Below are 27,963 nucleotides of genomic sequence, written 5' to 3' on the forward strand. Positions count from 1 at the left end.
TCAATGAGATCACTGAGGCCGATTACCACAATGCGTGAGAGCACATCAACGTCCCATTCCGCATCTAGGCATGTATGGAGCCCTAACCTTTCTTTCTGCAACCCTCCTCACCCCAACAGCCCGCACCCAACAACTCCCTTCCCAAAATAAAAGCCGCTTACTGGGCACCTCCTCTGCTGTTTGTTCTTCCACAAGCACCGTCTGCTGCGACTGGCTTCCTTCCGCCTGGCTTGAGAACAACTCCTGGCTGCATGCATCTAGGGATGCCGGGCTGTCCTCTGGCTCTGGGCCCCCCTTCTCCTCAGCACCCTCGCTCCCACTTTCCTCCTCCTGCCTTGTTGCACTCTGGGCTGGCATGGCCTCTGAAGTGTCCATGGTGCTCTTTAGAGTGGAGGTGGGGTCGCACCCAAGTATTGTGTCCAGCTCTTTGTAGAAACAGCAGGGTGTGGGGGCAGCACTGGAGAGGCAGTTTGCCTCTCGTGCTTTATCGTAGGCATTCTGCAGCTCCTTCACTTTAACCCTGCACTGCTTCCTGGTCATGGCCCCTTTCTATCATGGCCCTTTATATCTGCCCAAAGGTATTGTAATTCCTATGGCTGGAGCGCAGCTGGGACTGAACAGCTTCCTCCCCACTGATGAGGTCCAGCACCTCGCCATTGATCCATACTGGGGATCGCCTGGTGGGTGAAGGCATGGTCACCTGGAAAGATGCACTGAGAACACTCCACACCTGGCTGAGCAAACAGGAAGGGGATTTTCAAAATTCCCAGAGAATTTAAAGGGCGCGTCTGAAGGTTGGTCACCTGAGGGCAGGGCAGTAGAGGTCAAATTGATGACCAGAGTGGCTAGAACAGGCATTGTGGGACACTTCTGGAGGCCAATCAGAGCACATTAACAGACCAGGGCATCAACACTGGTGCTGCAGCAAGTATTATGCCTCTCATGGCAAGTATTATGCCTCTTTTTTCCTTTGGGCCAAGATTTTCAGGAGTGGCTAGTAATTTGAGGTGGCTTGATTTGGGGGTGTCCACCTTGAAGTATCTTAGAAGGGTCTGATTTTTTTCTGCCATTTCCTTAAAATCTGGCTCCTTTAAGGCATCTCAGACAGGACAACCAAAATTAAAAGCACTGACAATCACTAGTCGCTTTTGAAAATGTCTCCCTCTACCTGTTCCCAGAGTCCAGCAAATTGTGTCAGTTTTAAAATACCACTAATATTCAATGCTTATTTCTGAAAAACAAAACTAGTCTAACTAGGGAATTAATTTGACAATTTTATTAAAACCTTAGGTTTCCATTCTGTACAAAATTGAGATGCTTTCTTTAGAAAATGCATATTACAGTGCATTATTTCGTAAGCATGGTTAAGTAGCTTTTTGAAAGCTATATACAGGATTAATAGCACACAACTGAATAAATGGAGTTAGTCTTGATAATCTCAGCAATAAATACAAACTACCTTTATACACATAAAAATATATATATTTACAGGTAATAAATAACATTTCAAGCTAAATCATGTGTCCACATGTAGAGACCTTTCACCATTGGGCCTTCAAGTGCTGTAGGTGTTTCATTAGATCCTGTATTAAAAGTATACATGTCCTCACATCTTTCAGGAAAATGCAAGTAAAAGCAATGTCAGCTGGAAACATGAATCACTTTGTTTTATCACTTTTAGAGGTCTTGAGTGATATGCTCCAATACTCACGGAACACCTCTCTCAGCTATAATTCATTGGGTTAAGACATCACATTTTTAGCACCTTTTGAGCTGTTGGCATTCCAACATATTGCACTGGGTTAGCTCTTTGTTCACCTGATCCGCTAATGGTATGTCGATTGAAAAATAACATAAAGATAGGTGTCGTTTTTTTGTTCTGGAAGACTTAGCACAAATGCCACCTTCACCATATGCTTTGTAATAAATGCAAGGATTACGAAAAATGGCTCTGTAATCATATTCTAACTCGTATTTCCTCCCCAATTTTTGATTTATGGTTTAATAGAAGAAGGCTACTGAACTTTTCATGGCATTTGAATAAATATACATTATTTATTATAAAAAACCCCAACCCTTCAGTTTTACAGTACTTGTGTGTTTGTTTGTGGCACTTTTAATTCAAGTGATCTCAGAGCACTGTGTTTTGTGAACAATACACTCAGGCTCCTTGAATGGCCTAGATCCTGCACCTTACTGAAATATGTGACATTTCAGACCATCTTGCAGCTCACAGCTTCTACCTCTATGTCATAGGCAAGAAATAAATAGAGAGTAGTCTTTGGAAACACGAATATCAGCAAAGAGAAGGATGATCATGCAGCCTGTCCATTTTCATGTCTGGAAAATACAGGAGAACACAAGGCTAGAACAGCTGTGGCTCGAATGACTGAAACTCCAGGGTCAGAGCAGAATGGTCCGGTTTTCACCTCATTTTGCATTGGTGTTGTAAACAGGTGATGAAAATAAGTTTCTGCAGTTTTCAGTTTGTTACTTCTTTTGAAGCCCCTAACCTAGAGCGATGTCAGAGTTTAGATGGCTTTATTTGAAAAAGATGTTACCCATTAATGTTAAAATATCATCATAGGACAATGAAAATGCTAGCATCTCCTATGATTGGAAATTTATTGCAGGATGAACTATTTAACAGAGTATAGATTAACAGGTCATACTTAAGGATAAATCAGTACTCATAGCACTGGAGTTTACCTCAAGTGCAATGCATTATTATCCAGAATTTTCTCTTTCCATATTCATTCAGGCCTGGGCATCTTTTGAGTACCAGCCTTAGCAAGAGCAGGTGTATGCTTTCCTGAATGCTAAATACATATTTGACCACCTTGAGCGACGGTCAGCGAAGGGTCTTTAAACTCATTAATTAGCTGAATGGATGTTGCCCAACCACAAAAACAGACATCTGTCCAGTTTTAGAAAAATCTTTAAAAGTAACAAATCAAGTTTAAAAAGCCAAAATACAGGCCCAGAAATTAGACTTTTCAATAAATACTAAGAATTTGCTATACAGTACATTATATCAAGAAACCTTGTTACAAGGTGGTATTTTGAGGCAAAATAACTCTTAATTCTTCCCGGTAATCAAGACGTTATACTTTTTGTAGATGTACTTTAAACTACTTGGCTAATATGTTCTTTATAGTTAAGTAACCACTTTGTGCGTTCTGAGACTCTGTACAAAAGAAAGAGTCTACTAGAATAACTAGGAATAGCAGACGAAAAGGCCAGCAGTATTACAGCTGCTAAATATTTCAATACATTCAGTTCTCAGCATCCGACATAAGGGGGATTATTTTTCCATCCAAAGCAGAAATGTTTCATCCACTTCATTCTTCAGAAAATTCACGAGCTGATCTTTCTTTAAGGTCTTGACTGGTCTCTAAAAGAGAAATAGGAGAAGTTTATAACCTATATTAACTTTATTTGTGGGATTTTTTCAAAGTCTAAACAATTGTTTTGTGTGACAATAAGTTAGCTGCTCAACTCTTTGATGGCTGTTGGTCACTAATTATTACACACACCTGATTTTTATAGAAGTGCTGAGCGCCAACAGTTCACATTGACTTCAATGGGACTTAGCCGTGGAGTGAGGGCCTAGTGCACCACTATGGAGAACTGAGACCTAAATAGGCAGGTGCATCCATGAGACCTAAAAATAGCTACTGTATCAAATACTACCCACCACTGACAGTCTGAAACCTAGCTGTAAAGCCCAAATGAAGATGGACATGTTTTAAAAGAAACCACAAATGGTCCTGAAGACAAGAGTGTGCTTGTTTCCTGCTGAGTTAGAAGGTATCACTTTATATCCTACTTGGCCCCTCATGTGCAAAGCATGGTAGGGCTTTACACCTCTTGTGCTCTCCCTTTGCACAGGGGTCTATGACTATACAGGGTAGCAGAGAACCAGGACCAAATATTCAGTCACTTGAGTTTTGATAACCTTGGAAAAGTTCAGACGCTTCCCAAAGCTCACCTAGCACTGACCAGCATTACCATGGAAGTCAATGTGGCAATCTCATGAGACTGTTTTCTCACAAGAAAGCTACCTTATTGAGGTCAGAACATGTAGGGATAAAGTTAGAAAGGCCAAAAGCTATGTAGAATTTTTCCTTGCAAAGGGAATTAAAACCAACAGTAAAAGGTTCTATAGCCATATAAATAAGAAGAAAACAAAGAAAGAAGAAGTGGGACTGCTAAACACTGAGGTTGGAATGGAGGTTAAGGATAACCTAGGCATGGCCCAATATCTAAACAAATAGTTTGCCTCAGTCTTTAATGAGGCTAATGAGGAGCTTAGGGATAATGGTAGGATGACAAATGGGAATGAGGATATGGAGGTAGATATTACCACATCCGAGGTAGAAGCCAAACTCGAACAGCTTAATGGGACAAAATCAAGGGGCCCAGATAATGTTCATCCAAGAATATTAAAGGAACTGGCACACTAAATTGCAAGCCTATTAGCAAGCATTTTTAATGAATCTGTAAACTCAGGGGTTGTACCATATGACTGAAGAATTGCTAACATAGTTCCTATCTTTAAGAAAGGGGAAAAAAGGTGATCTGGGCAACTACAGGCCTGTCAGTTTGACATCTGCAGTATGCAAAGCCTTGGAAAAAATTCTGAAGGAAAAAATAGTAAAGGACATTGAGATCAAAGGTAATTGGGACAAAATACAACATGGTTTTACAAAAGGTAGATTGTGCCAAACCAACCTGATCTCCTTCTTTGAGAAGGTAACAGATTTTTTAGACAAAGGAAATGCAGTGGATCTAATTTACCTTGATTTCAGTAAGGCATCTGATATGGTTCCACATGGGGAATTATTAGCTAAATTGGAAAAGATGGGGATCAATATGAAAACTGAAAGGTGGATAAGGAACTGGTTAAAGGGGAGACTACAATGGATCGTACTAAAAGGTGAATTGTCAGGCTGGAGGGAGGTTACTAGTGGAGTTCCTCAGGGATTGGTTTTGGGACCAATCTTATTTAATCTTTTTATTACTGACCTTGGCACAAAAAGCGGGAATGTGCTAATAAAGTTTGCGGATGACACAAAGCTGGGAGGTATTGTTAACACAGAGAAGGACCAGGATATCATACAGGAAGATCTGGATGACCTTGTAAACTGGAGTAATCGTAATAGGACGAACTGTAATAGTGAAAAGTGTAAGGTCATGCATTTAGGGATTAATAACAAGAACTATTGTTATAAGCTGGGGAGGCATCAGTTGGAAGTAACAGAGGTGGAGACGGATCTCCACAGGCTGTGAAAAAAGCTAATGTGGTCTTGGGATGCATCAGGTGAGATATTTCCACTAGAGATAAGGAGGTGTTAGTACTGTTATACAAGGCACTGGTGAGACCTCATCTGGAATATTGTGTGCAGTTCTGGTCTCCCATGTTTAAGAAGGATGAATTCAAACTGAATCAGGGAAGGGCCACTAAGATGATCCGAGGAATGGAAAACCTGTCATATGAAAGGAGACTCAAAGAGCTTGGCTTGTTTAGCCTAACCAAAAGAAGGTTGAGGGGGGATATGAATGCTCTATAAATATATCAGAGGAATAAATATCAGGGAGGGGGAGAGATTATTTAAGCTCAGTACCAATGTAGACACAAGAACAAAATGGATATAAACAGCCATCAGGAAGTTTAGACTTGAAATTAGACGAAGGTTTCTTACCATTAAAGGAGTGAAGTTCTGGAACAGCCTTCCAAGGGGAGTAGTGGGGGCAAAAGACATATCTGGCTTCAAGACTAAGCTTGATAAGTTTATGAAGGGGATGGTATAATGGATAGCCTAATTTTGGCAATTACTTGGTCTTTGACTACTAGCGGTAATTATGCCCAATGGCCTGTGATGGGATGTTAGATGGGGTGCGATCTGAGGTTACTACAGAGAATGCTTTCCTGGGTGTCCGGCTGGTGAGTCTTGCCCACATGCTCAGGGTTTAGCTGATTGCCGTATCTGGGGTCGGAAAGGAATTTTCCTCCAGGGAAGATTGGCAGAAACGCTGGGGGATTTTCGTCTTCCTCTGCAGCGTGGGGCACAGATCACTTGCTGGAGGATTCTCTGCACCTTGAAGTCTTTAAACCATGATCTGAGGACTTCAGTGGCTCAGACACAGGTTTGATAAAGGAGTGGGTGGGTGAGAGTCTGTGACCTGCATTGTGCAGGAGGTCAGACTAGATGATCATAATGGTCCCTTCTAACCTTAAAGTCTAGAAGTCTATGATTGAGTCTATGAAGACTTTCAGCACTGCCTGGTTTCAGCCAATACTGAGAACATCCTTAAAACAATGTTCTACATTCATTGATTTGTCTGTGTGGCATCATATGTTGCAGTAGAGCTCTTACCCTGTGTCTGTATTGTTGGGCTTAGCAGTGCATTTCACAAATACCACAGCCTCCTTCCCTTTTGTGAGGTGAGAGATCCCATCACGAGAGCAGAACACCATCCTGCAGATCAAACATAAGAGTTTTCACACAGCTGAGCAGGGACAACCATTTTAGCTCTTAAAATGCAACCAATGCCCAGAAACAGTGTGCCTTTGTCAAGGATGGGATCATTTGTTTCTTAAATGCATGAGCAATTGGTTAAGGAATGGCTAGAGCTTGGAGAAATTTTTCAGCTGAAAATTTTTTCAGCCAAAAAAAGTACGGTCGGTTTGGCAACACTGAAACATTTCACCAATTTGTGCCAATTTTGCCAAGTTTTTAGTTTCAACCCTGCTCTCCCCTCTATCCACCGCCCTTCAAAAATTGAAAAATTTGTTTTGACACTTTCTTAAACAAAATGTTTAAATTTCAGTTTGCAATGGACTTTCCATTTCAAAATTTCCTTTAAATTTTACTTAATCCAAAAACATCTAAAAGTCTAAACAAACTATTTTACCAAGACAAAACATTTTTGTCCAAACTAAATTTTTTTTAAAATGCCAACAAACCAAAAAAAATCTATTTACACGGTGCTAAAAATAACATTAGATATCCTATGTGAAAAATAAGACCAATATTTGTTTTTAAACATTCCAGTAATGTCATTTATAAAAATTCTGTACAATCTCAAACAGCACAGGCAGTTTCTAGAGAACTTAAGTACAATGAAACTTCATTGGTAAGAGATTTTAAAAAGACACTGACTTGTTTCAATGCACTGTTATGGACAAATGGCTACTCCACTTGGAGTGAAAACTGCATGCAGCCAAATTGTGTCATTTATTGGCCCAACTCTGCGAAGTGCTAAATGACCTCAACTCCTAAAGGGTCACAGTGCAAGGTGCTGAGCAATCAGGCCCTTGGGACCTGATTCAGGAAAGCACTTCTTTCCCAAATTTATTTCTGCATGTATAGGAGGTAAACTGGACTTTTTGCAGGCCCTCTCCACAGAATTTCACCCTTTGTGATTAATGACATGTTTTTTAAATGGCTGTAAGAACCTCACTTCCTGTGCAAATTCTGGCCTAGGAGTTTACACATATGAATATTCATGTGACTTTGCATTCTCTGAACATTCTTGGTTAAAAATCTTGCTCCCCTGAAACTTTGTGAATGAAGTATGTTGCCAGTTTCACCCAAACCCAGCAGCTGCTTTTAATGGCCAAAGTTACTTGATTATTTTTTCCATATTTGTCCAGCTCTCATTACTGTGTATTTTGGAAAACTTACTACTGTACCAAATTCAGAGCTGGATGTATTACACTACAAACAATTGGTCAGATTTAAGTCCCTTTTTCAGTTCAGATTTTCTGCCAACAGATTTCGAGCTTTATGAATATGGTCACTGTTCAAAATTTGGTTTATGTGAATGCATTTCTGCTTCTGAACTACTCATGAGTGCTGCTTGGTATGCGGTATTCATTCACAACAAAGTCACATGCTGTAGTTGCTGCCCTCCTGATCGGAGGATTCCCAAGCGAATAAAGAGTTTCCAAGATGGCCACACACACATTTCCTGTGGGAATACAAATGTGGAAGGGTGTTCAGGAGTCCCTCCCTTCTCATGAACATTCTTTGTGATGAAAAAGTGTTATTTACACAAATGCTCAGAAGGAGGCAGGCGAGCTGGTCTGCAAATACCATCAAAGTCGCTGATTCAGCAAGATTGTTAAGCACATGAATAGTTCCACTGAAGTCCATATGATTACTCATATCCTTAATGTTAGCCACATACTTAAGTGCATGGCTGAATAGTGCTTAGTGCAATTTATGGGACCAGAATCACTGAGATGCTCTAGCTGTTACAGTGATGTGAAACATCTGTAAACCTAACCTAATTAGCTGCTTGAGCCAGGTTGATAACTCTTTGCATCACTAGAGCAGCACAAACAAACAAACAGCGTGTAACTGTGACTCTGACTCCTGGCTTTTATTCAAATAAATGCTCCTAATCTCTTTCCACTCCCACCAGGTATCTTGAGAGTCCTGACACATGGCAATTAAATCCAATATTCAATTTTTACTGTAATTACTTTTTCTGCGTTTCTCCTGCCTTCACTCTGACCCTCTGGATGTCAAAAGCATAGGAGGTCCACCAGTCCGACCAGCTGAAAATGGATTCCTTCTCCCACTGCAGTGTCAGCATGAGGAGATCTCCAATATTGATCTCGGTGTAAACCAGGGCGGAGTAGGTCTTGTTCGTGGAAATTTCAGGTCTGTGGAAAAAAATAAGTTACAATCTGTGAGTAAGCCTTTGTGTATTTTCGGAGATAGGCAAGCGTGCTCTGTCTCACTTTGGGCCTGATTCCACGTGTTCTGTAGTTAATGGGCATCTTTCCACTGACTTCAGCTCAGGCCCTTACAACCCACACTAGCTCCCATCTCTGAGTCAATCTGTTGCTGGTCAGCTCCTATGCACCCCCATGTGTGCGGCTTGTGGCAGACCCATGTTGGACAACAAAACTCTATGTTAAGATACAGGTAAGTCTTTGCCTTTAACTTAGTGGGAACAGAACATTAAGACTCCACCATGGGGGAGGAAAAAGAGCACCGCTCTTGCATAAGAGCAAATCCAAGCTATTATAGTGCAGGGAGCTTGAAGACTGATGTCATAATAAGGTCTTGAATTTCTTTGGCTTGGAGAACTTTTGATTATGATGAGCCACAAGCCTGACCTGACGTTTCTTTTTCAAATCTCTGATCAAAGTGGCCCTTATGGAGACTATATGCTAAGCCTCAGTACTGCACAGCTGACAGCTGCTATCTGAGCCAGATTTGAACCACAAGAGCTCAAAGCATAAGTCTCTACTGCTTGTGCTAGAGAGCCAGGTTCTTTAGTTTGGGCTGCAATAGAGTCATACCCTCTGTGGTTGAAGCCTAGCAGGAGATAGCCTGAGCAGTGGGTTGTACTTGTGCTTGTCTGGATTTCCGTTGATACTCACAATATCAAAGCAATGTTCTTGCTCTCATCGGCAGTGCCATACAAAGAGACCAGGAATGGCTGATTTGTCTTGGTCACATTCACCTTTCCAAAAAAATGGACCTTGACCTGGTAATGAAAGACTGGGTGGAGGAAGAAACAGAAAAGGAAAATTCATCATTAAGAACAGCCTGCACAGAGAGAGAGAGAGAGAGACTAGCAAATCTGACAGCTTGGCAAAACCCTCGTGTGGATCTGCCACTCAAGCTCACTAGCCCTTTGTTATGTGAGTAGTTCCACAGATATCAAGGGGACTCTCTTGTGTTAAGGATTACTTAACAGGAGCAAGGATGGCAGAATCGAATACTTCAGGATTATTTACCGCTTGGCATTGGAATGGCAATATAAATTGTTTGCTGGGGCTTCAGTGCTGGCTTGGTGTCGTTTCATGGGGAAGGTTCCTGTGTCTCAGTGCTGGGGCTAACCCTGCACATCCAGACTTAAAGGAGTAGTTCTTTCTTGTGCAAAAAGTCTCTGTGAAGTTTGTTGTAACTGATTCAGTGAATCACCACTGCACTGTAAACACCCACAAATTCCAGTCTGCCCACGGTTCCAACACTGGCAGCACCAGAGAAACGGGGAGTACCGCTTGTCCTTGGTTTACTTCTGGAGTAGTGCAGCTTTTTGCTGCTCCTTACTCAGTGCTTGTGGCACACCATACTTGGGTCCTTCATATGTTACTGTTAATGCTGCTAGGCTGACCTAGCTAGCCATCTACCTTTAACAGTTCCTCCCTGGCTGAAAGCTTTCCGATTCTTTCCAGCAATTTCCTCTTCAGACCAGCCACTGTGGCAATTAGAAAAAAAAAAAGTGTATGTCTTGCAGTGGCAGGCTTTGGCACAGGCATTACTCTATAGAGTGTGAGTTTGATGCCTGCACATCTCAGAGCAAGTCACTTGCCGCACTTTGGTTTGCTTTTAGTTTTTCCAGCAACAGTTTGGAAAAGAAAGAGATGGAAAAATTCAGAGAGTCAGACTGTTCCAAGCAGAGTTACTGACTACATTAGACAAGATAGGACTTTTTCCCTTTGGATCTCTTAACACTGTGTTACATCAGTTTCCTTGCCCTCCTCTCCTTATGGGAAAAACTCAAAGATCTTCAATAGCTCAGTGTCTCCTGATCGCAGTTCGCAAAGAAGCAAGATCATTCTCCTCCCACACAACGCAGCATGAACAAAAATCGCTTTTCCACAATGAAACGGCTGCCACCTACCTTTATAGGGCATTTGAGAGCGAGTCTTCAAATACATTTTGCTGTTTCTCTTGGCTCTCACTTTGTTGACTGTATAGCCCAGATTGTTGCAGCGGTTCTTCCTGCAGCTCAGACACAGCCCCTTCTCAAAGGTTTCCTTTGTGTTGCAGCGGTAGGCCAGGCTTGGCTTGTCTTCGTACAAGAGGGAGTCAATGAAGAGGTGGATGGAGCGTTCATGAGAGCACTTCACCAGTTGATCCACATCTTAGAAGGAAGAGAATCAGATTACCCAGTCAGAGTTATCAGTGATAAAACAATCTGAGATGAGGGCCTTGTGGGGGGATTGTCACAAGTGCCTACGGAGCACCAGTCCCATTGACTTTCAGTAGGATTTATGCTTCTAAGTAGCTAAGGGTCCATCTAGGCTGGAGCAGGAGGAGCAATTAGCAGCTCGGGTAGATGTAGCGTGCTAGTTTTGATTAAGCTTGCTCAATAAAAATAGCAGCATAGCTGCAGCGGCGCAAGTGGGAGGACAGACAAGTTGCCCAAGTACAGTCCCATCCAGGACCCTAGGTACTTATTTGGGCCAGCTAGACCCAGCGCCCACATAGACATGGTAACACTGCTATTTTTAGCATGCTAGCTTAATCAACGCTGGCATACGTATGTCTACCTGAGCTGGAACTCACACTTCCAGCTGCAATGTAGCCTGGCCCTTAGGTGCTGTTGGAAATCCCTCCCACTCCACCCCAAGATCACTTGGGCAGGTGTTAGCCTTCTCTTTCCAAACTAGCCTTACCTGCAAGGCCTTTTTCTGCAATAAGGCGCAGAGCTTCACCTAGATTACAGCCTGGCTGGAAGCCTCCTCCATTTGGGTAGATGTCAATATGCCCAACAGGCTTCTGTATCCCAATGCTGCGATCTGGAGACCCCCTGGTGTAGGTGTGTAGGACATCGACAAAAGCAGCATCATCCGGGGAGAGGCGCGTGGTTGCTTCAGCATATTCAAAGTTAGGTCCAGCTGGATCTAAACCTTCATGGGGGTAAAAAAATTCAAACCAATGGATGAAACTGATGTAATCTGTGTTACAGTCCCCAAGTTTGGGGAGCCTTAGTTTAAAAGTTGTTTTGTGTGCATTATCAGCTCCTTAAATACATTAATGAAAGCACACATTCATGTATGCTAAAGTATTAAATACAAACATTAAAGCTTCATTATTATTACACAGAATATGATGTATATAAAAGATGTGTAAAGAAATTAGGCAGTTTAACTCTTACAGGTTTGCGGTATTTATAGCTGGTGGAAAAAAATGACTTTTCTCAAAATGTTTTCCCATTTTTTCCAGATTTTGAAAAAAAACTGATGTTTTAAAAATTCAAAATGTCAAAAAAAAAAAAATGTTTCAACCAGCTCACCTGCTGGTCTGAAAACAGGTGTGTATGGGGGGGACGACACGAATAATGAAAATAATCATTGTCAATTTTCCTGATTTTTAAAGAAATTTCAAATTTCAAAATTACATCAATTACAAAAGTCAAAAAAGTGACCTGCTCTAACAGTAAATAAAAACCTCAATTGTGACACTTACATCCACTTCCCTTACTGTGCAAATTCCCATAACATAATGGCAAACGTGTCTAAAACAGATGGTTAACGTTGCTAGGACAGTTCTATGTTTAATTCAGGGGCTCAGCACCTGGGTCTGAACACTGGGGTTAGCTTCACCTCGGTGTGAGCATCAACACTGCAATACCCTACCCAAGTTACTGTGTCCTCACTGATATAGTGCTGCACTCACCCGGGGGGAACACTGGGGTTCTGGGGGCATATCCCATTATTCTTTGTGTTGTAATGAATTGAGCTGCTCTACAATTCTCTCCTAGTGAATTGTGAGAAGTGTGTTCTGTCTTTCTAGGCATAAGTGGGGCAGGAAGGGAAAGGAATTGTGGGAAGGCACTGGAGGACTATCAGCACTTGAGAGAGTTAACCTGTGTCCTCACTACAAAGTGGATGGGTTACCAACCCAAGTCAAAGCAGCACTTGTGATCTAGCCAATAGCCCCAGCAGGGCCAACCAACCTGGGTTTAAAACACAAAACTCTGCAGGTGGACAGGAAGGAGGTTAGAGGCAATATCAGTGTAACAGCCTGAGCTAGCTCTGCAGTGAAGACAGACCCACAGACAAAATGGGGGGTTTCCTGCCTGCTTAGGTCAAAGTACCGTGCCTAGCGCAGTGGGGCCCAGGCCTGTAGGGCCAATCATCACACAAATCATTAATCACTATAGGCCTCGCAACTCAACAATAAAAGGCATAAAACACAGGCACAATCACCATCGCTAAAACTAGGGCTATCGAGAGATAAAAAAATTAATCGTATTAATCATGTGATTAATCGCAATGTCATAACAGAATACATTTAAATATTTTTGGATATTTTCTACATTTTCAAATATATTGATTTCAACTACAACACAGAATACAAAGAGTACAGCGGTCAATTTATATTTATTTTTTATTACTTTTTTTTGATTATATTTATTTTTGATTTGCACTGTAAAAAACAAAAAATAGTATTTTTCAAGTCACCTAATACAAGTACTAAAATGCAATCTCTTTATCATGCAAGTTGAACTTACAAATGTAGAATTATATACAAAAAATAACTGCATTTGAAAATAAAACAATGTAAAATTTTAGAGCCTCCAAGTTCACTCAGTCATATTTCTTGTTCAGTCAATCGCTAAGATAAACAAGGTTGTTTACATTTGCAGGAGATAATGCTGCCTGCTTCTTGTTTACAGTGTCACCTGAAAGTTTGCAAACATGGCATTGTTGTAGCCAGCGTTGCAAGATATTTACGTGCCAGATGACCTAAAGAGTTATATGGTCCCTTCATGTTTCAACTACCATTCCAGGGGACATGCCTCCATGCTGATGACAGGTTCTGCTTGATAACAATCCCAAGCAGTGCGGACTGATGCATCTTCATTTTCACTGTCTGAGTCAGATGCCACCAACAGAAGGTTGATTTTCTTTTTTGGTGGTTTGGGTTCTGTAGCTATCTTTAGAAATCTCATATTGGTACCTTCTTTGCATTTTGTCAAATCTGCAGTGAAACTGTTCTTAAAATGAACATGTGCTGGGTCATCATCTGAGATTGCTGTAACACAAAATATATAGCAGAATGCGGCTAAAACAGAGCAGGAGACATACAGTTCTCCCCCAAGAAGTTCAGTCACAAATTTAATTAAAGCATTATTTTTTAACGAGCGTTATCAGCATGGAAGCACGTCCTCTGGAATGGTGGCCGAAGGATAAAGTGGCATACGAATGTTTACCATATGTGGCATGTAAATACCTTGCAATGCCGGCTACAAAAGTGCCATGAAAATGCCTTGTCTCACTTTCTGATGATATTGTAAATAAGAAGTGGGCAGCAGTATCTTCTGTAAATGTAAATAAAATTTTTTGTCTGAGCAATTGGCTGAACAAGAAGTAGGACTGAGTGGACTTGTAGGCTTTGAAGTTTTACATTATGTTTTTGAGTGTAGTTATGTAACAAAAATAAAATCTACATTTGTAAATTGCACTTTCAGGACAAAGAGATTGCACTACAGTACTTGCATGAGGTGAATTGAAAAATACTATTTCTTTTGTTTTTTACAGGGCAAATATTTGTAATAAAAATAATATACACTGATTTCATTTGCAACGCAGAATACAATATATATGAAAATGTAGAAAAACATCTAAAATATTTAATAATTTCAATTGGTAGTCTATTTTTTAACAGTGTGATTAAAACTGCGATTAATCATGATTAATTTTTTAAATCACGATTAATTTTTTTGAGTTAATCGCATGAGTTAACGGTGATTAATCAACAGCCCTAACTAAAACCAAACCAAATTTCAAGAAGAAGGTAATATTCAAGCCAGGGGAGAAACAGGCTCCCCGATTCTCTCTTTGTGAGCACACAAACCGCATAGCAGGATTTTTCTTACCAGTGATCCTGTTAATCTTCGTTTTGGTTAGACTTCCAGCAATCCCAGCAGCATGGGCACCAAGACTATAGCCCAGCAAATGGAGGTTGTCGAGTGGGTAATTGAATTGTTCCTATGGAAGATTTAAAAAAAAAAGTTTAAATTCCAAGGGTGCAAAACCAAAACAATTAAGACAGAAAAAGTATCTGAAAAATTGCAATTTACTGTAAACCTACTCAGTCCCTGACTGAAGACAATATGGTTTGACATTTAGTTCAGTGGGGACAGGATTAGGTGCCATGTAAAAGATTAAAGGCAGATTTGGGGGGCTAGACAAGATGACCCTTGCGGTCCCTCATAACCCTGTGGTTCTATAGTTCAAAGGCACAAAGGCAGATAGACTCCCAGTGAAAGCCATTGGGAGTGGGGCACTTCACTCCCATTTGTGCTTTTGAAAATCTTCTAAAGAAAATTAATGTCAAGCAAGGCTGACCTCATATATGCTGCTCTCATCACTGCCCAGCTCAGAGAGGGTGAGCTGTGCACATATCCCATAATTGATTTTCATACGAATCACAGCACTACCCTGATACCATAGTAGCATTGTTCCCTATGCTATATTTTCTGGTGCTTTGTCCAGTCTAGTTTAACCTGTCCCAGGTGAGGAGTTTCCACTTGGCACTTGGGAGGCTATTCCATAGTTTAAGAGATTTTATCACTAAGAAATGTCTCCTGCTATTTATCCTAGATTTTCCTTTTCTTAGCCTTGTCCCCTAGTACCACCCTACAGTAAAAAACCCCACTCCTTCTGCCATTCCAATATTGGTAGACTATTGTTATAATACAAGAACAATGGATTGCTGAGTCTAAAATCTTAATGGGGTTTTAAAAAGGTGTAGGGGGGACTTTCACAAGCACTCGGCATTGGCCACGACATCAATGTGAGGAGAGCAGGCCAGCTTTTGAGCACCGAGTGCTTCTGAAACCCCTTCCCCGAGGAGTGGAATTAGCCTACGGGTAGTGGGGTTCTGATCCTGACCTGCTAACTCATGTGAAGACTCTGAACTGCCTTTTTACTAGGATTTTATCTTGTGTTAGTGAACATGATTTAAGAACACCCCTATTCCCCAGTGAAGCCACGGCCTTGACATTTAGATAGATAATGAGAACATCCAAAGTTGCAGAGAGGATTAAGACATTTTATGTATATAAACACTTATGCTTCAGGACATAAGCTCACCACTGACAGATGGGACTTAGGAAGAGATTCTTAATTATCCAACTATGGGGTTTCTTGCAATCTCTCCCGAGGCATGTGGTATTGGCCTCCATCAAACAAGATGCTGGGCAGTAGCTCAGTATTGCTCAGGGAATCAATATGCCCGATTCAGAGCTGTCCCTTGGGTAGGGCAAATCAAGGCGGCCCCCCTGGGCTTTGGTGGGCCCCGTGCTTTGATAAAAATCAGACTGTCCAGATATCTAGCCCTTTGTCCTGCATCCCAACCGATGTACAATCGGTCCTGATATTCAGGCGAGGAGGCGGGTGGCAAAGTGAGGCGGGAGGGCAAGTGGGATGAGGAGGCGAGCGGGGAGGCGAGCAGGCGGGAGGGGGTGAGGAGGTAGGCAGTGAGGAGAGGTGGGAGGGCAAGCGGGATAAGGAAGCGAACGGGAAGGCAAGCAGGTGGGCAGACGGTGAGGAGGAGAGCAGCAGACGGTGGGGGCGTGCTGGACGGATGCTGAGGAGACTAGCAGGCAGGCTGATTTGTCCCGGACCCCACGCCTCCCAACGGATGGCATTCTCCTTCTTGCCCCAGTCACACTTTTGTGGACTTCATTGTGTACTGGGGTTGCTCAGCAACTATGAAATCAGTCCTAAGCATAGATTTAGGCGCCTAACTTTAGACCATTGGTCTGCACCAATGTCAGTTCCTCTTACCATGTGCCCTGCCTTCATTGTCTTCTAGGAAAGCTGAACTTCAATTCTTTTAACTTTTCCTGATAATTCAACCACTCCATCCCTTTCTATTCCTCTCTGAATTCCCGCTGGTTCATCAGAATCTTTCTGCTGTTGAAATGATTACAAATGAACACACACTCTTCCAGTTGTGATCTCTCCAAAGCAGTTCAGACGTGTGTGTGCGAGCCACGTAGAACATGTACCTAGTTTTGCCTCCATTATTAAATATTTGGCTAGAAAAATCACACCCACTTTCTGAATGGCCTGAAGCTCCTCTTGAAAGAAATCTAGAATGGAGATAGAACAAACTAAACTGTACCGTTAAAGTAGTCTAACTCCTAGCACCTACACAATCCAGGTGATCTAGCCCTCTGTACAAGTGCTTACCTCCATCCAGTCAATAAATATTGCTACATCCTTTCCCACCAGTTTAGTGTAGGCAGCAGATACTGGATAATGCTGCTGGGCACGACTTAGCCAATCTACAACGACGACATTAGAGTCGGGTTCCCTCTTATACAGAGCATCCACCAGCTTTGGGACCCAGCTCTCATACATTCCAGTTACCTGAAAAGAGATTTCACATTATTATTTGTATTGCAGTAGCACCTAGAAGCCTCAGCTGAGATTGGCTCCTCACTGGGTTAGGTGCTGCTCATACATATAGTGAGAGAGAGTCGCCGCCTCCCAAATGCTGAAGGAGCCATACAATGGGGAAAGTAAACCCCTTTTTTACTGTAACCACGTCTGCCATGGGCTAACGTTTCAGTGCATTTCAGTGGATGGCACTACAGGGCCTGACACTGCAGTTGCTGTGTGTGTGTGGAGCTCCCACTGACATCAATAGCAGTTCTGACTGCAGCTCAGCTCCAGGAGAAGTTTCCTCTTACCGTCCATCCATGGATCACCACAAAGGTTTTACTGGTATGGTTGAAGTTGCATCGTGCCATAGTGTCTTCTTGACCAGGGACCAAGTAGCAGATGTCATCATCAGGTTCGTCAGCTGTCCTTAAAGAAAATTTGCTCTTGATCCCCTCAAAATCTCTCTTTGTTTCTACGGTGCTTCCTATAGTGGAGACAGCATATTGGAAACAGGTATTAAAACAGGTTTAGGAAGATGCATAATAAAAAAACCAAACCTTTTGATCATCACAGATCTAAAGATGTCAGAAGACAAGGTAAAATCCATTCACCCTACTCTAAGGCCCATTTCCCTGCCAGAACAAGGACGTAGAAACTGACCAATTATAGGAATATGTGTTTATTTTAGGCTTCTATTTTAATCCGGTAATGGAAGAGATAAAACTGGTGCATCTGAAAAGCAGTTAGCACTGGATTGTGGAGAAATGCCCAAGGGTTTCAAATTGAGGGGTGGGGGAAGAGGAAGAAATCACTGAGTTCCTAATGAGCTTCATAGTATTGATGATGTGTCTTCCCCATAATTTCAGCTTTAATGAAAATCACTTAAGCAATAACAAACTGATTCTTCAGTAATTAATGAGTAGCAGCAAACTCATCCATGCTTTTATTCCATGCGGGTGTCTGGGTTTGTTCCGACTAAAATAAAAAGCAAGTGGGAAGGTCAAAAGGCAGCCTTGGGGATTAAAAGTGAGCCAACGAAACAGAAGCCCATGTTTCAAAGGCAATATTATGGCAGACAATCTGATAACCAACTTTCTAAGAAAAGCTACTCTCTATCCACTCTAGGGAAGGAGAAAGGGCATATTAGTAATGGCATGTGGTATGCTATGCATGCAATGAGCAGCTCTTTCTTGGAGAAATCCCTCAGCTTTCAGAAAAAAAACTATAAATTACTTTTCATTTTTATGACAAGAGGAAGGAGGAAAGTCTGTGCTATTTGGATTTCACACTCAGTGCCGTATAAAAATCATACACTTTTATAATGGTATTTCCTCTGTTTAGAATACTCTCCTTAAAACTAGAAACCAATATTTCTGCCCCTTTTTAGGCCCTGATGTGTCCAGGCCATCCTTATTCTCAGCAAAGCACTTCAGCTTGTGATTAACTACAGGTTTTGCTGAACAGAGATGTATCTAGACATGTGCATATATGCTTTGCTGAACTGGGGCCTTAGTTGGCAGATTTCCTTTTAGCAAATATTGATTTCTCCTCTTCTCAACCCAGCAAAAGCTAATACTGCTCAGTTCTGTTTACGTTTGTTTATTGGCACCATTTGCAGCAGGATTTCACAGAGTTCTGGGAATATAATCATTAAATGCTCAGACCCAGAGCAGGGAACACAAAGATACAAAGTATGGCATTTTGCAAGACACACACAAATAATGGCCATTTTTGCTTGATTTTTTTCCATGACAGAAAGTTGATTTTCTGGAATGAAGATGTTAAGAATATGAGAATATTTCCTGCCTGGTATCTATATTTTTCAATATTGTCATTCTGTAAATTTCATGTATTATATATGTAATTCCATGTATTATATATGCTTCATTGATTTAAAACCCAACCTTTTGTGTTCAGTTACCTTGTTGAATAAGGCAATTTAATTAAGCAAGTGCCTAAATTTAAGCACTTGAGTAGATGCACTGAAGTTAATTGGATTCCTCATGTGCTTAAAGTTATACCCATGCTTAAATTACCTTCTTGAACTGAGGCCTAAACTGTTAGTATTGCATGTGCTCTGAAGTCCTGCAAACAAAACATAACTGTTACTGTGGGTGTTAGCATCCAGCATCACAAATAAACAGCGATACAGGAATATTAGTTATATGGGCAAAAGCACTTTCATGCCAGCAGTACTGTCTACACTAGGGCATTTGACATTTGTACACTGGCCAGCTCCAGGCACCAGTTCAGGAAGCAGATGCTTGGGGCGGCCAATCGGAAGGGGCAGCACGTCCAGGTCTTTGGCAGCAATTCAGCAGCGGGTCCCTCAGTCTCTCTCGGAGGGAAGGACGAGCCGCCGAATTGCCGCCAAAGAATGAAGCAGCGTGGTAGAACTGCCGCCGAAGTGCTGTCAATTGCGGTTTTACTTTTTTTTTCCCCTGCTTCCTTCTTCGCCGCTTCGGGTGGCAAAAAAGCCGGAGCCGGCCCTGACACTGGCAATAAATAAAGAAATAAAAGTCACACCCCCTAAATGACATTGCAATACCAGTAAAAGTTTCTAGTGTCGGCCTGACTATATCTATTCCTTATAAATTGCTGCCTTTGGGGATTCCTCCCCCTTCCACCCCATATACAGCCCATTCAGAACTTCTCACTCTCACCACAAATGTTAATTATCTCTTTAATCCATTACCCTCTTTCTGAAAAACAGCCTTAGAGTAACTAGGATAATTTTTCTTCAACCCATAGAGAGAAAGCCCTGAAGGCTGAATAGTTCTTAGTTAAGCATCAAACTTTCTTTCCACTCAGTGATGACTCAATAAAGTCTTAAAAAGGAATAAAAGCAGCTTTCAACTATGAAATGCACAGAACCTCATAAAGACTTTGCATGTGTAAGGTCCTGTTTCATACAGGAAGGCAAATAAGAATACTCCAGCTGCATTCCCTTTATACTATTTTCTTTGTATTTAGCTACTACATGGCAATTCCCCACTGCATTAAGACTATTTGATAATCATCCAAAATATAGACTAAACTGGCATCTGCTTAATAGTGCGTTCATTTCAATACATAGACTATTATTTCTGATAGCTGACAGTATACCCTCTAAAAGAAAGATATTACCTCATACACCTTCTCTCTAATATCCTGGGGCTGACACAGCTACCATACTGCATGGAATAGACCCTCTAGTTTGTAATAGTTAAGTAACTCCCAGGAATGCTCTTACGTTGACGTGTATGTGATTATTAACAAAAAGAGCTTGCATTTCTATAGCACCTTTCATTGGAGGAGCTCCAAGTGCTTTACCAATATTCATTAATTCAGCCTCATAAAACACCTTTATATATAGGGACTATTTCATCCACCATTGATATGCAGTCACCTTTGCGACCACATCAACCATGTAAGCATGCAAAGCCATGAGCCACTGCTCAGAGGAGGAGAAGGTGGTTACTATGTCCAGCTGAAATTGCAGGGGAGATCTAAGAAGTCAAAATGAATAGCGATTCATCTAGACTGCCAGGATTAGCAACCCTGTACTTACAATAAGTGCCATGGACTCTTTAGTGGCCACAAATGGTCAGAGACTCAACTGAAGAGGAGCAACTCCAGCAGCAAGGTACACCAGATAGTTACATACTCAGCATACATTATGTATGTGCGTCACCAGTAATTACTTCCTGCTGTTCTGAGGTGTTCATTGGAGGTCTTCCTCAAGTACTGGCCTGAACTCCCTTTGTTTGGCATGCAAAATCTGATTAGATCACAGCATAAGATGATTTGGCTGCAACTCACATCTTAAAACAAGAATTCACTACAATTACAATTCTTTCTCCCTTCTGACCATTTAGAATCTGCAATTTCAGTATGTGTGCATGTGTACACACATTCATTCATATACACCACACACACACTGAATATAGGCTGCAAAGGACCTCAAGAGGTCATCTAGTCCCTCACCACATACTGAGAAAGGACCAAGTATATCTAGACCATTCCTGACAAGTGTTTGTCTAACCTATTCTTAAAAACTTCCAATTAAGGGGATTCCCCAACCTTCCTTGGTGATCTATTCCAGTACTTGACTATCCTTATAGTTAGGAAAATCTTTTCTAATATCTAACCTAAATCTCCCTTGCTGAACAGTGCTTAAATATATATGGACTACGTACTGTTTTAAAATAACGAAGAAGGTCTATGGACTAAAAGTAGGCGCAGCTAAGACACATTATTAAACAGCCATGTACAGCCACTCAGAAAACTAAAATTTGCCAGTTCAATTTGTGCCCCTGTTCAAAGGATAAAAGCAGTATCTTGTCGTACTACCACAAATTAGTTTGAATAATAATACCTTTTCTTGAAGGCATAATGATTGTAGGGACCATAAAGAGAAGAAAATCTCATCACACCAATTTAGTTTCATATTTGTAAACTAGCTGCAAGGAAATTCTGATGCAGGGTTTTAACTGTTGAGTTCTTCCATAGAGCCAAAGAACCGTAGTGTTGTCTATACACAAACTCACGTCAGTTTAACTAAAAGTGGGTTTTAAAAACAATTTAGTGAAACTGCTGCATTGCCCCTCCAATCTTTTATTGGTTTAAAATGGCTTATATTAATTTAGCTGAATTTGGCACAGAATGGACATAAGCTAAAATTGATAGAAGTCAGGTTTCAGTCAAATGAAGAGTATCCACACAAAGGTTTTCAACCAATTTTAGGTAAGATGGTGCAACTTTGTGTTTAGACAAGGCCTTATAGGGAATGGTGACTTAAGTGCAAAATTATTCCTTTTTAAAAATTAATATTTGCTATGGTCCTGATTTAGCAAGGTATGAAAGCATGCATGTTGCTTTATGCACATTAATAATATCATTGTAGTCAGTGCTGCAGTACTTTTTAGAGGCATATTTTTAAATACAAAGTATAATTTTCTGGCATTTGTTATCTGTGTAGGGATGATGCACTATAAAGAAACTCAATTTTCTTGCCATGAAATTCACTCTGGGCTTTTTATTGTACACATTTTAACCATAATATTTGTCCGGGAGCCAGTCAAAATAACAATCTACAATGTTTTGTTTCTTATTTTATTTTTGTAATTGAAGGAAGCAGAAGTGTTATGAATAACAGGCTAAGTGAAGATTCTGCACAGAAAGAACTTGCTTTTCTGATATTGCCCTAGCAATGTTGCCCATTCTCATGATTTTATCCCAAGTCTCACAATATTTGGTGTTTTTCTTAAAGCCCTGGTGCTGGAATCAGGAGGCTTCAAGAGAATCTTAACTTTCCTTTTGTTAAAAAGGATACTTTTCTAGCCCTCTTGGTAGGGAGGAATCCACAAGTGAAACAAGTGTGCCCATAAGCACCCATAAGCAAAATAAATATTTATTGTTTTTTAAAAAATCCTTGTGATTTTTAAGTCAAGCTCATGGTTTTTTGAGGTTAACTTGTGATTTTTGACTGCATGAGGTTGGCAGTACTGCAGCCGTGAAAATCAGCAGTAACTCCACTGACGTTATGGCCTGATTTGTTGCCCACTGAAGCCAAAGGAAAGACTATAGACTTTGAAATTCTTCTATAGATGTTGAAATGGCTCCTGACTCAAGTGGAAGGATAGAATCAAGCATTATGGACCCGATCCTGTTCCCACTGAAGTCAATGACAAAATTACCATTGACTTCAATGGCAGAAAGACTGTGCCCATCATCGAATTGATCTCTATTGTTGGGTGGGTAGACAATTGAATTTTGAGCTGGTGGAACTACCCCATGTAGGTGTAGGATATGAAGTATCATAAGATCTAAATAATTATTCACTATGGATCAATGGATTTGAACTGTGGATTAAGGAAGGAATCTTGGAAAAACAAGAATTTCATCATTCGTCATGTTACATACGCAGATGTGGAAATTCAAATTGTTAGATACATAAAAACATCATGGGTTAGATCCTCGGCTGGCACAGCTCCATTGAAATTAACACACATATGCTCAAACATTGACACAAACAACAGTGAGAGTTCTGCTGAGATAACTAGTCCTACAGCTGATAAAGTGCAATAGAACATCATGTCTCAATCACCTTGAATACCCCACCAAGCTTCTTATATCAGCCCATGTTCCCTAACAAAGTAAAGTTTTGTAACTCAGACAAGTGAAATACCTTTGCAAGGACTAAATTACAGAAATAATCATGCTTGATTTGATCTGAGTGGTTTAAACAATACAATAGGATCACACTGTTAGTTACAACTCCACAAAACAACCCATAAAGCAGGCTATTGTTTAACTACAGCGTGCAAGAGCTTCAGCTTAGTTTATTAATCCCACACATGAGGAAAGAACTCCGTGGCTTTAATCTTGCAATAAATATTACGTGGTCTAACTACTGCACTTGCACATTGCTCCATAGGACTCAGATCGACTCCATGTGGGCACAAATGTCTGCACACGCTGGTTCAAAGCCTGAGTCATTCCCTGTAGAATGACTGCATCCCTAAAGTGCATTTGGTATGTTTGTAAAATAATATACTGGGGGTGTTTTCCCATCCTTTAGACACACTGGACCATCTCTCCTACATTTTAGGACCATCCACAAAGCTCAGTGGTTCTAGCATCCTAAAACACTGTAAATAATCACACTTTAAAACAGTGTTAAGATGATAAAGTGCAGCTGTGAGCAGACTTCTACAATAATAAACACAAGGGCCCTTTTTATAATGGTGCCCAAGGGAGTATAAGTACAGGCCAGTTTCCCAAAAATGAAATTTTCTCATACATAATAAATCTAACAGGATCCTATGATTGCACTATGCAGTTAGTTCTCCAATATGCCCTCTCAGAAGTGCCAAAAGATTCTGCTGGAAAGTTCATATACCAGCAGCTCTGGCAGAACTATTCCAAACACAGAATTTACAAGTAATATTAAAAGCTGAGGACCAAATTTTTCAATTGTTTACACTAATGTAAACTGGTGTAACTCCTTTGATTTAGATGGAATTACTCCAGATTTACACTGATTAAACTGAGATCAGAATTTAGCCCTGTAAATATAATCTTCCTTTGAACATCTCTGTGTATTGTTTCTTAAGGAATCAGACGTTATGTTTCCTGCGGCCCAGATCCTGCTGTCCTCTGCTCCTAAAACACCCATTGACTTCAATGAGAGTTTAAAGGAAAGCCAGGCTCATGGCATGGCTAGATCTGAGATGTTCTCACAAGTGGTTCCCACATCATCTGTTATTAGGGAGAACTAACACATTAAGCAAAAAGGCTTCAAAGCATGGAAGTAGCTATAGTAATGAAAACGATGTTTACAGATTTGCTCTGGGAGAGAAGAGAATTCTCATTTTATGCCACTAAGCTATTATTGTGATGGGTGCCCTACAATAACCACCGACAGAATAAGATTAGATTCAAGGTGAGACTATATTCCTTTTCACTGTGGCCTAGGGTGACCATACGTCATGTTTTGGCCAGGACAGTCCCTTTTTTAATCTCTGTCCCAACCGTTCCGACTTTTTTGGCAAAAGTGGGCATTTGTCCCGTTTGCTCTTGCCGACTTGATATAGTCACCCAACTTGTGGCCCTAACACTCCATCCATTTTCTTTTTAATGTTTCCCAAGGAAGTGTCAACAATGAGAAAAAATGTAGCCCCAGATCCTCAAAGGCAGTTAGGCATCTAAGTACTGCTGATAGGGCTGGTGCAAGGATGTTTCGCGCCCTAGGCGAAACTTCCACCTTGCGTCCCTCTCACTCTGCCCTGAGGCGCCTTCCCCCCCAGCAGCTCTCCTCCTCACCCTGAGGCACCCCCCCTTGCAGCAGCTCCTCACCTCCCACTCTCTGTCCTGAGGCACCCCCCCGGCCCTAGCTCACCCCTGCTCCGTGCATGATCACCCCGAGCACGCCGTGGCCGCTACACTTCTCCTGCCTCCCAGGCTAGCGGTGCCTAAGCTGATTGGCGCCGCAAGCCTGGGAGGTGGGAGAAATGAAGCGGCCGCAGCGTGCTCGGGTGATCGTGCGCGGAGCAGGGGTGAGCTGGGGCGGGGAGTTCCCCTGCGTGCCGCCCCCCTCCACCCCATTTGCTGCAGGCAGCCCTCCCCGCACCCACCTGCCCAGCTCCCTCCACCTAAATGCCTGCGGCGAATGGGGTGGTCGTAACTGCTGAGGATCTGGGCCATAGCTAGCTACGATCTTAGTTTTGCTTGGTGGTTTCCACCAGATATGTCCAAATTTTTTTCTAACTGCTTAGATTTTTAAAATGCATTAGTCTCTCTCCCATCTTTGATGGAAGAGTTGGTTGAAAGTTTCTTTGTTGAAAGTGTACTAGTTTTGTGGATTAACAAAGTGAAAATTAGTGAAATTCTACTATTCCCTAGATGATACATTCTTCCATTCCATGTTCTGTGTGTGCTATATATATCTCCACTATGTGTTATATTCATCTTCAAACTTTACTCTAATTGCTTCATCTTCTTTAAAGGCATTAGTTACAACGCCAATGCATTATTACATGTCGCAACTAGTTTTTGTTTTTAAAACATGCTCAAGATGTTCCAGCTGTGTCTATTGTGCAACTGGATGGGCCACTTGACCCACCTAATAAACACACACAACTAGGGCCCAGCTCCTTTATCACCAACAGGGGGCAATCAGATGCCACATTGCACATGAAAAAAAAAGTAACCCAGTCCCCTGCTTGGTCACTGGAAGCATCTCCTTGAGTCAGTACCTGCTTGTCAGTGATGGAGAAGACCCTAGGGGCCAGTAACCAGGTGCCCTGCCTGGGGCTAGGGGCCTGATTCTGTCTCCCTGGGGCAGAGCAGGAGGGACTCCAGCAGCTCAGGGCAGTGACAGCGGTGTAGGAGACCCCGGGCTGGGACTGTAGCAATTTGGGGCAGGGGCCAGTGTCTCCCGGGTGTGTGCAGCGCCGGGCACGAGGCGCACAACTGCTGGCCTGGCTCGCCCGCGCGGCTCCGGCACCCCGGGCAAAGGGCCCGCGCGCCCGGCCAGCCACGCCCCGGGAGCGGCCCAGCCGCCGGGACTTCCCCCGCCGCGCCGGACCGCGCGCCACGGTGACCTTGGCCCGCGTGCCAGGCATTCCAGCGCCCGCGCCGCGCGCTACCGGCAGTCCCCATCCGGGCCTCCCCGCACCCCCCCGCTCCCGCGGCGCGCCCCTCGCCCCTCCCTCCCCCGTGCGTGGCCCAGGCTGCCCCATACCCTCCTCCAAACAACCTCCTGCCTGCCCCCCACCCTCCTCTGTGCGTGCCCCCAGCCACCCTATCCATGCCCCCAACCCCCCCGCCTGCCACACAGCCTCCCCTGTGCATGTCCCACACCCTCCCCCTGCCTGCCCCACACCCTCCTCTGTGCATGCCCCCAGTCCCCTCCTGCCTGCCCCACAGCCACCCTATCCATGCCCCCAACCCCCCCGCTTGCCACACAGCCTCCCCTGTGCATGTCCCACACCCTCCCCCTGTCTGCCCCCCACCCTCCTCTGTGCATGCCCCCAGCCACCCTATCCATGCCCCCAACCCCCCCCCGCTTGCCACACAGCCTCCCCTGTGCATGTCCCACACCCTCCCCCTGCCTGCCCCACACCCTCCTCTGTGCGTGCCCCCAGTCCCCTCCTGCCTGCCCCACAGCCACCCTATCCATGCCCCCAACCCCCCCACTTGCCACACAGCCTCCCCGTGCATGTCCCACACCCTCCCCTGTGCATGCCCCCAGTCCCCTCCTGCCTGCCCCACAGCCACCCTATCCATGCCCCCAACCCCCCCGCTTGCCCCACAGCCTCCCCTGTGCATGTCCCACACCCTCCCCTGTGCATGCCCCCAGTCCCCTCCTGCCTGCCCCACAGCCACCCTATCCATGCCCCCAACCCCCCCGCTTGCCCCACAGCCTCCCCTGTGCATGCCCCACACCCTCCCCTAAACAAGCTCCTGCCTGCCCCACACCCCTCCTCCGTACATGCCCCAAATACCCCCTCCTGTCCACCTCACATCCTCCCCTGTGCATGCCCCGATGCTTCTTTCCTTCCTGTGCATGCACCCAACATCCCCCTGCATCTGTCCAGTCATAACCCTGGGCGCCACCATGCATGCCCCCCCAAACCTCCTCTTTCTGACATGCACATCCCCAACAGCCACCTGTACATGCCCCCTGCACCTCAATCTTGTCTCTCCCATGCATGCTCTGATACCCACCTGTGCATGTCCCCAGCAGCCCCCCTTTCCCCTGTGCACATCCCCAGCACTCCCCCCTTTAGTATAAAGTCAGAAACAAAAGTTCAGTTGATGTTTGCAAAAGTGATATTGTCTCGCAGCTTCCAGTGTTTCTCCCACGCCAAGGACTCAGACTTACTTGGGACAGTGGCTTGTGTCGTGGCAGTAGCTGTACAGAGAGCAGCGAGGTAGTGGATCCACAGGCCCAGGGCTGCCAGCAGTGCTCCCCTTGCCATCACTGGAGATGTCTCTCTTTCCCAGTGTCCAGAGGAAATCAAGTGAGTGCAGTTTGTGCAGCCTGGGGCTCAGTGCAAAGTTTCCCTAAAGTTAAGGGCAAAAAGTGCCACTAGGTCTCCTGGAGTAGGAGAAGCCCCTTTCTGTCACTGCTTCACGCTCCTTATGTGAATGGAAATATGCAAATAACCCTCACCACCTATTGGCTATAAAATCATATGTGAGGGCGGAGGAGGGGCCCCATGCTCAGTTCCAAATACCAGCATTCAGTCTCTAACTCTGTAACTACGCTCATGCTTCCCATCTTCTTGCAGGCGAGAGTTCAGCTGCAGTTTGCTGTG

At 43.1% G+C, this 27,963-nt stretch overlaps 1 protein-coding gene across 1 annotated transcript; it reads right to left on the reverse strand.

Annotated features, from left to right (window-relative positions):
* Positions 1 to 1,261: 1,261 nt before the first annotated feature.
* On the reverse strand, positions 1,262 to 27,780 carry LPL (lipoprotein lipase). The gene is made up of 10 exons (XM_050944374.1): positions 27,528 to 27,780; positions 17,467 to 17,642; positions 16,964 to 17,143; positions 14,641 to 14,752; positions 11,432 to 11,665; positions 10,654 to 10,896; positions 9,404 to 9,524; positions 8,495 to 8,677; positions 6,381 to 6,482; positions 1,262 to 3,394 (listed from the first exon to the last, which is right to left on the reverse strand). The coding sequence occupies exons 1-10, from the start codon at positions 27,622 to 27,624 to the stop codon at positions 3,376 to 3,378; spliced, it is 1,467 nt and encodes a 488-aa protein (XP_050800331.1). The 5' UTR covers positions 27,625 to 27,780; the 3' UTR covers positions 1,262 to 3,375.
* Between the last annotated feature and the right edge of the window lie 183 nt (positions 27,781 to 27,963).

This window comes from Gopherus flavomarginatus, chromosome 3 (genome assembly GCF_025201925.1).
Source record: "Gopherus flavomarginatus isolate rGopFla2 chromosome 3, rGopFla2.mat.asm, whole genome shotgun sequence".
NCBI lineage: Eukaryota > Metazoa > Chordata > Testudines > Testudinidae > Gopherus > Gopherus flavomarginatus.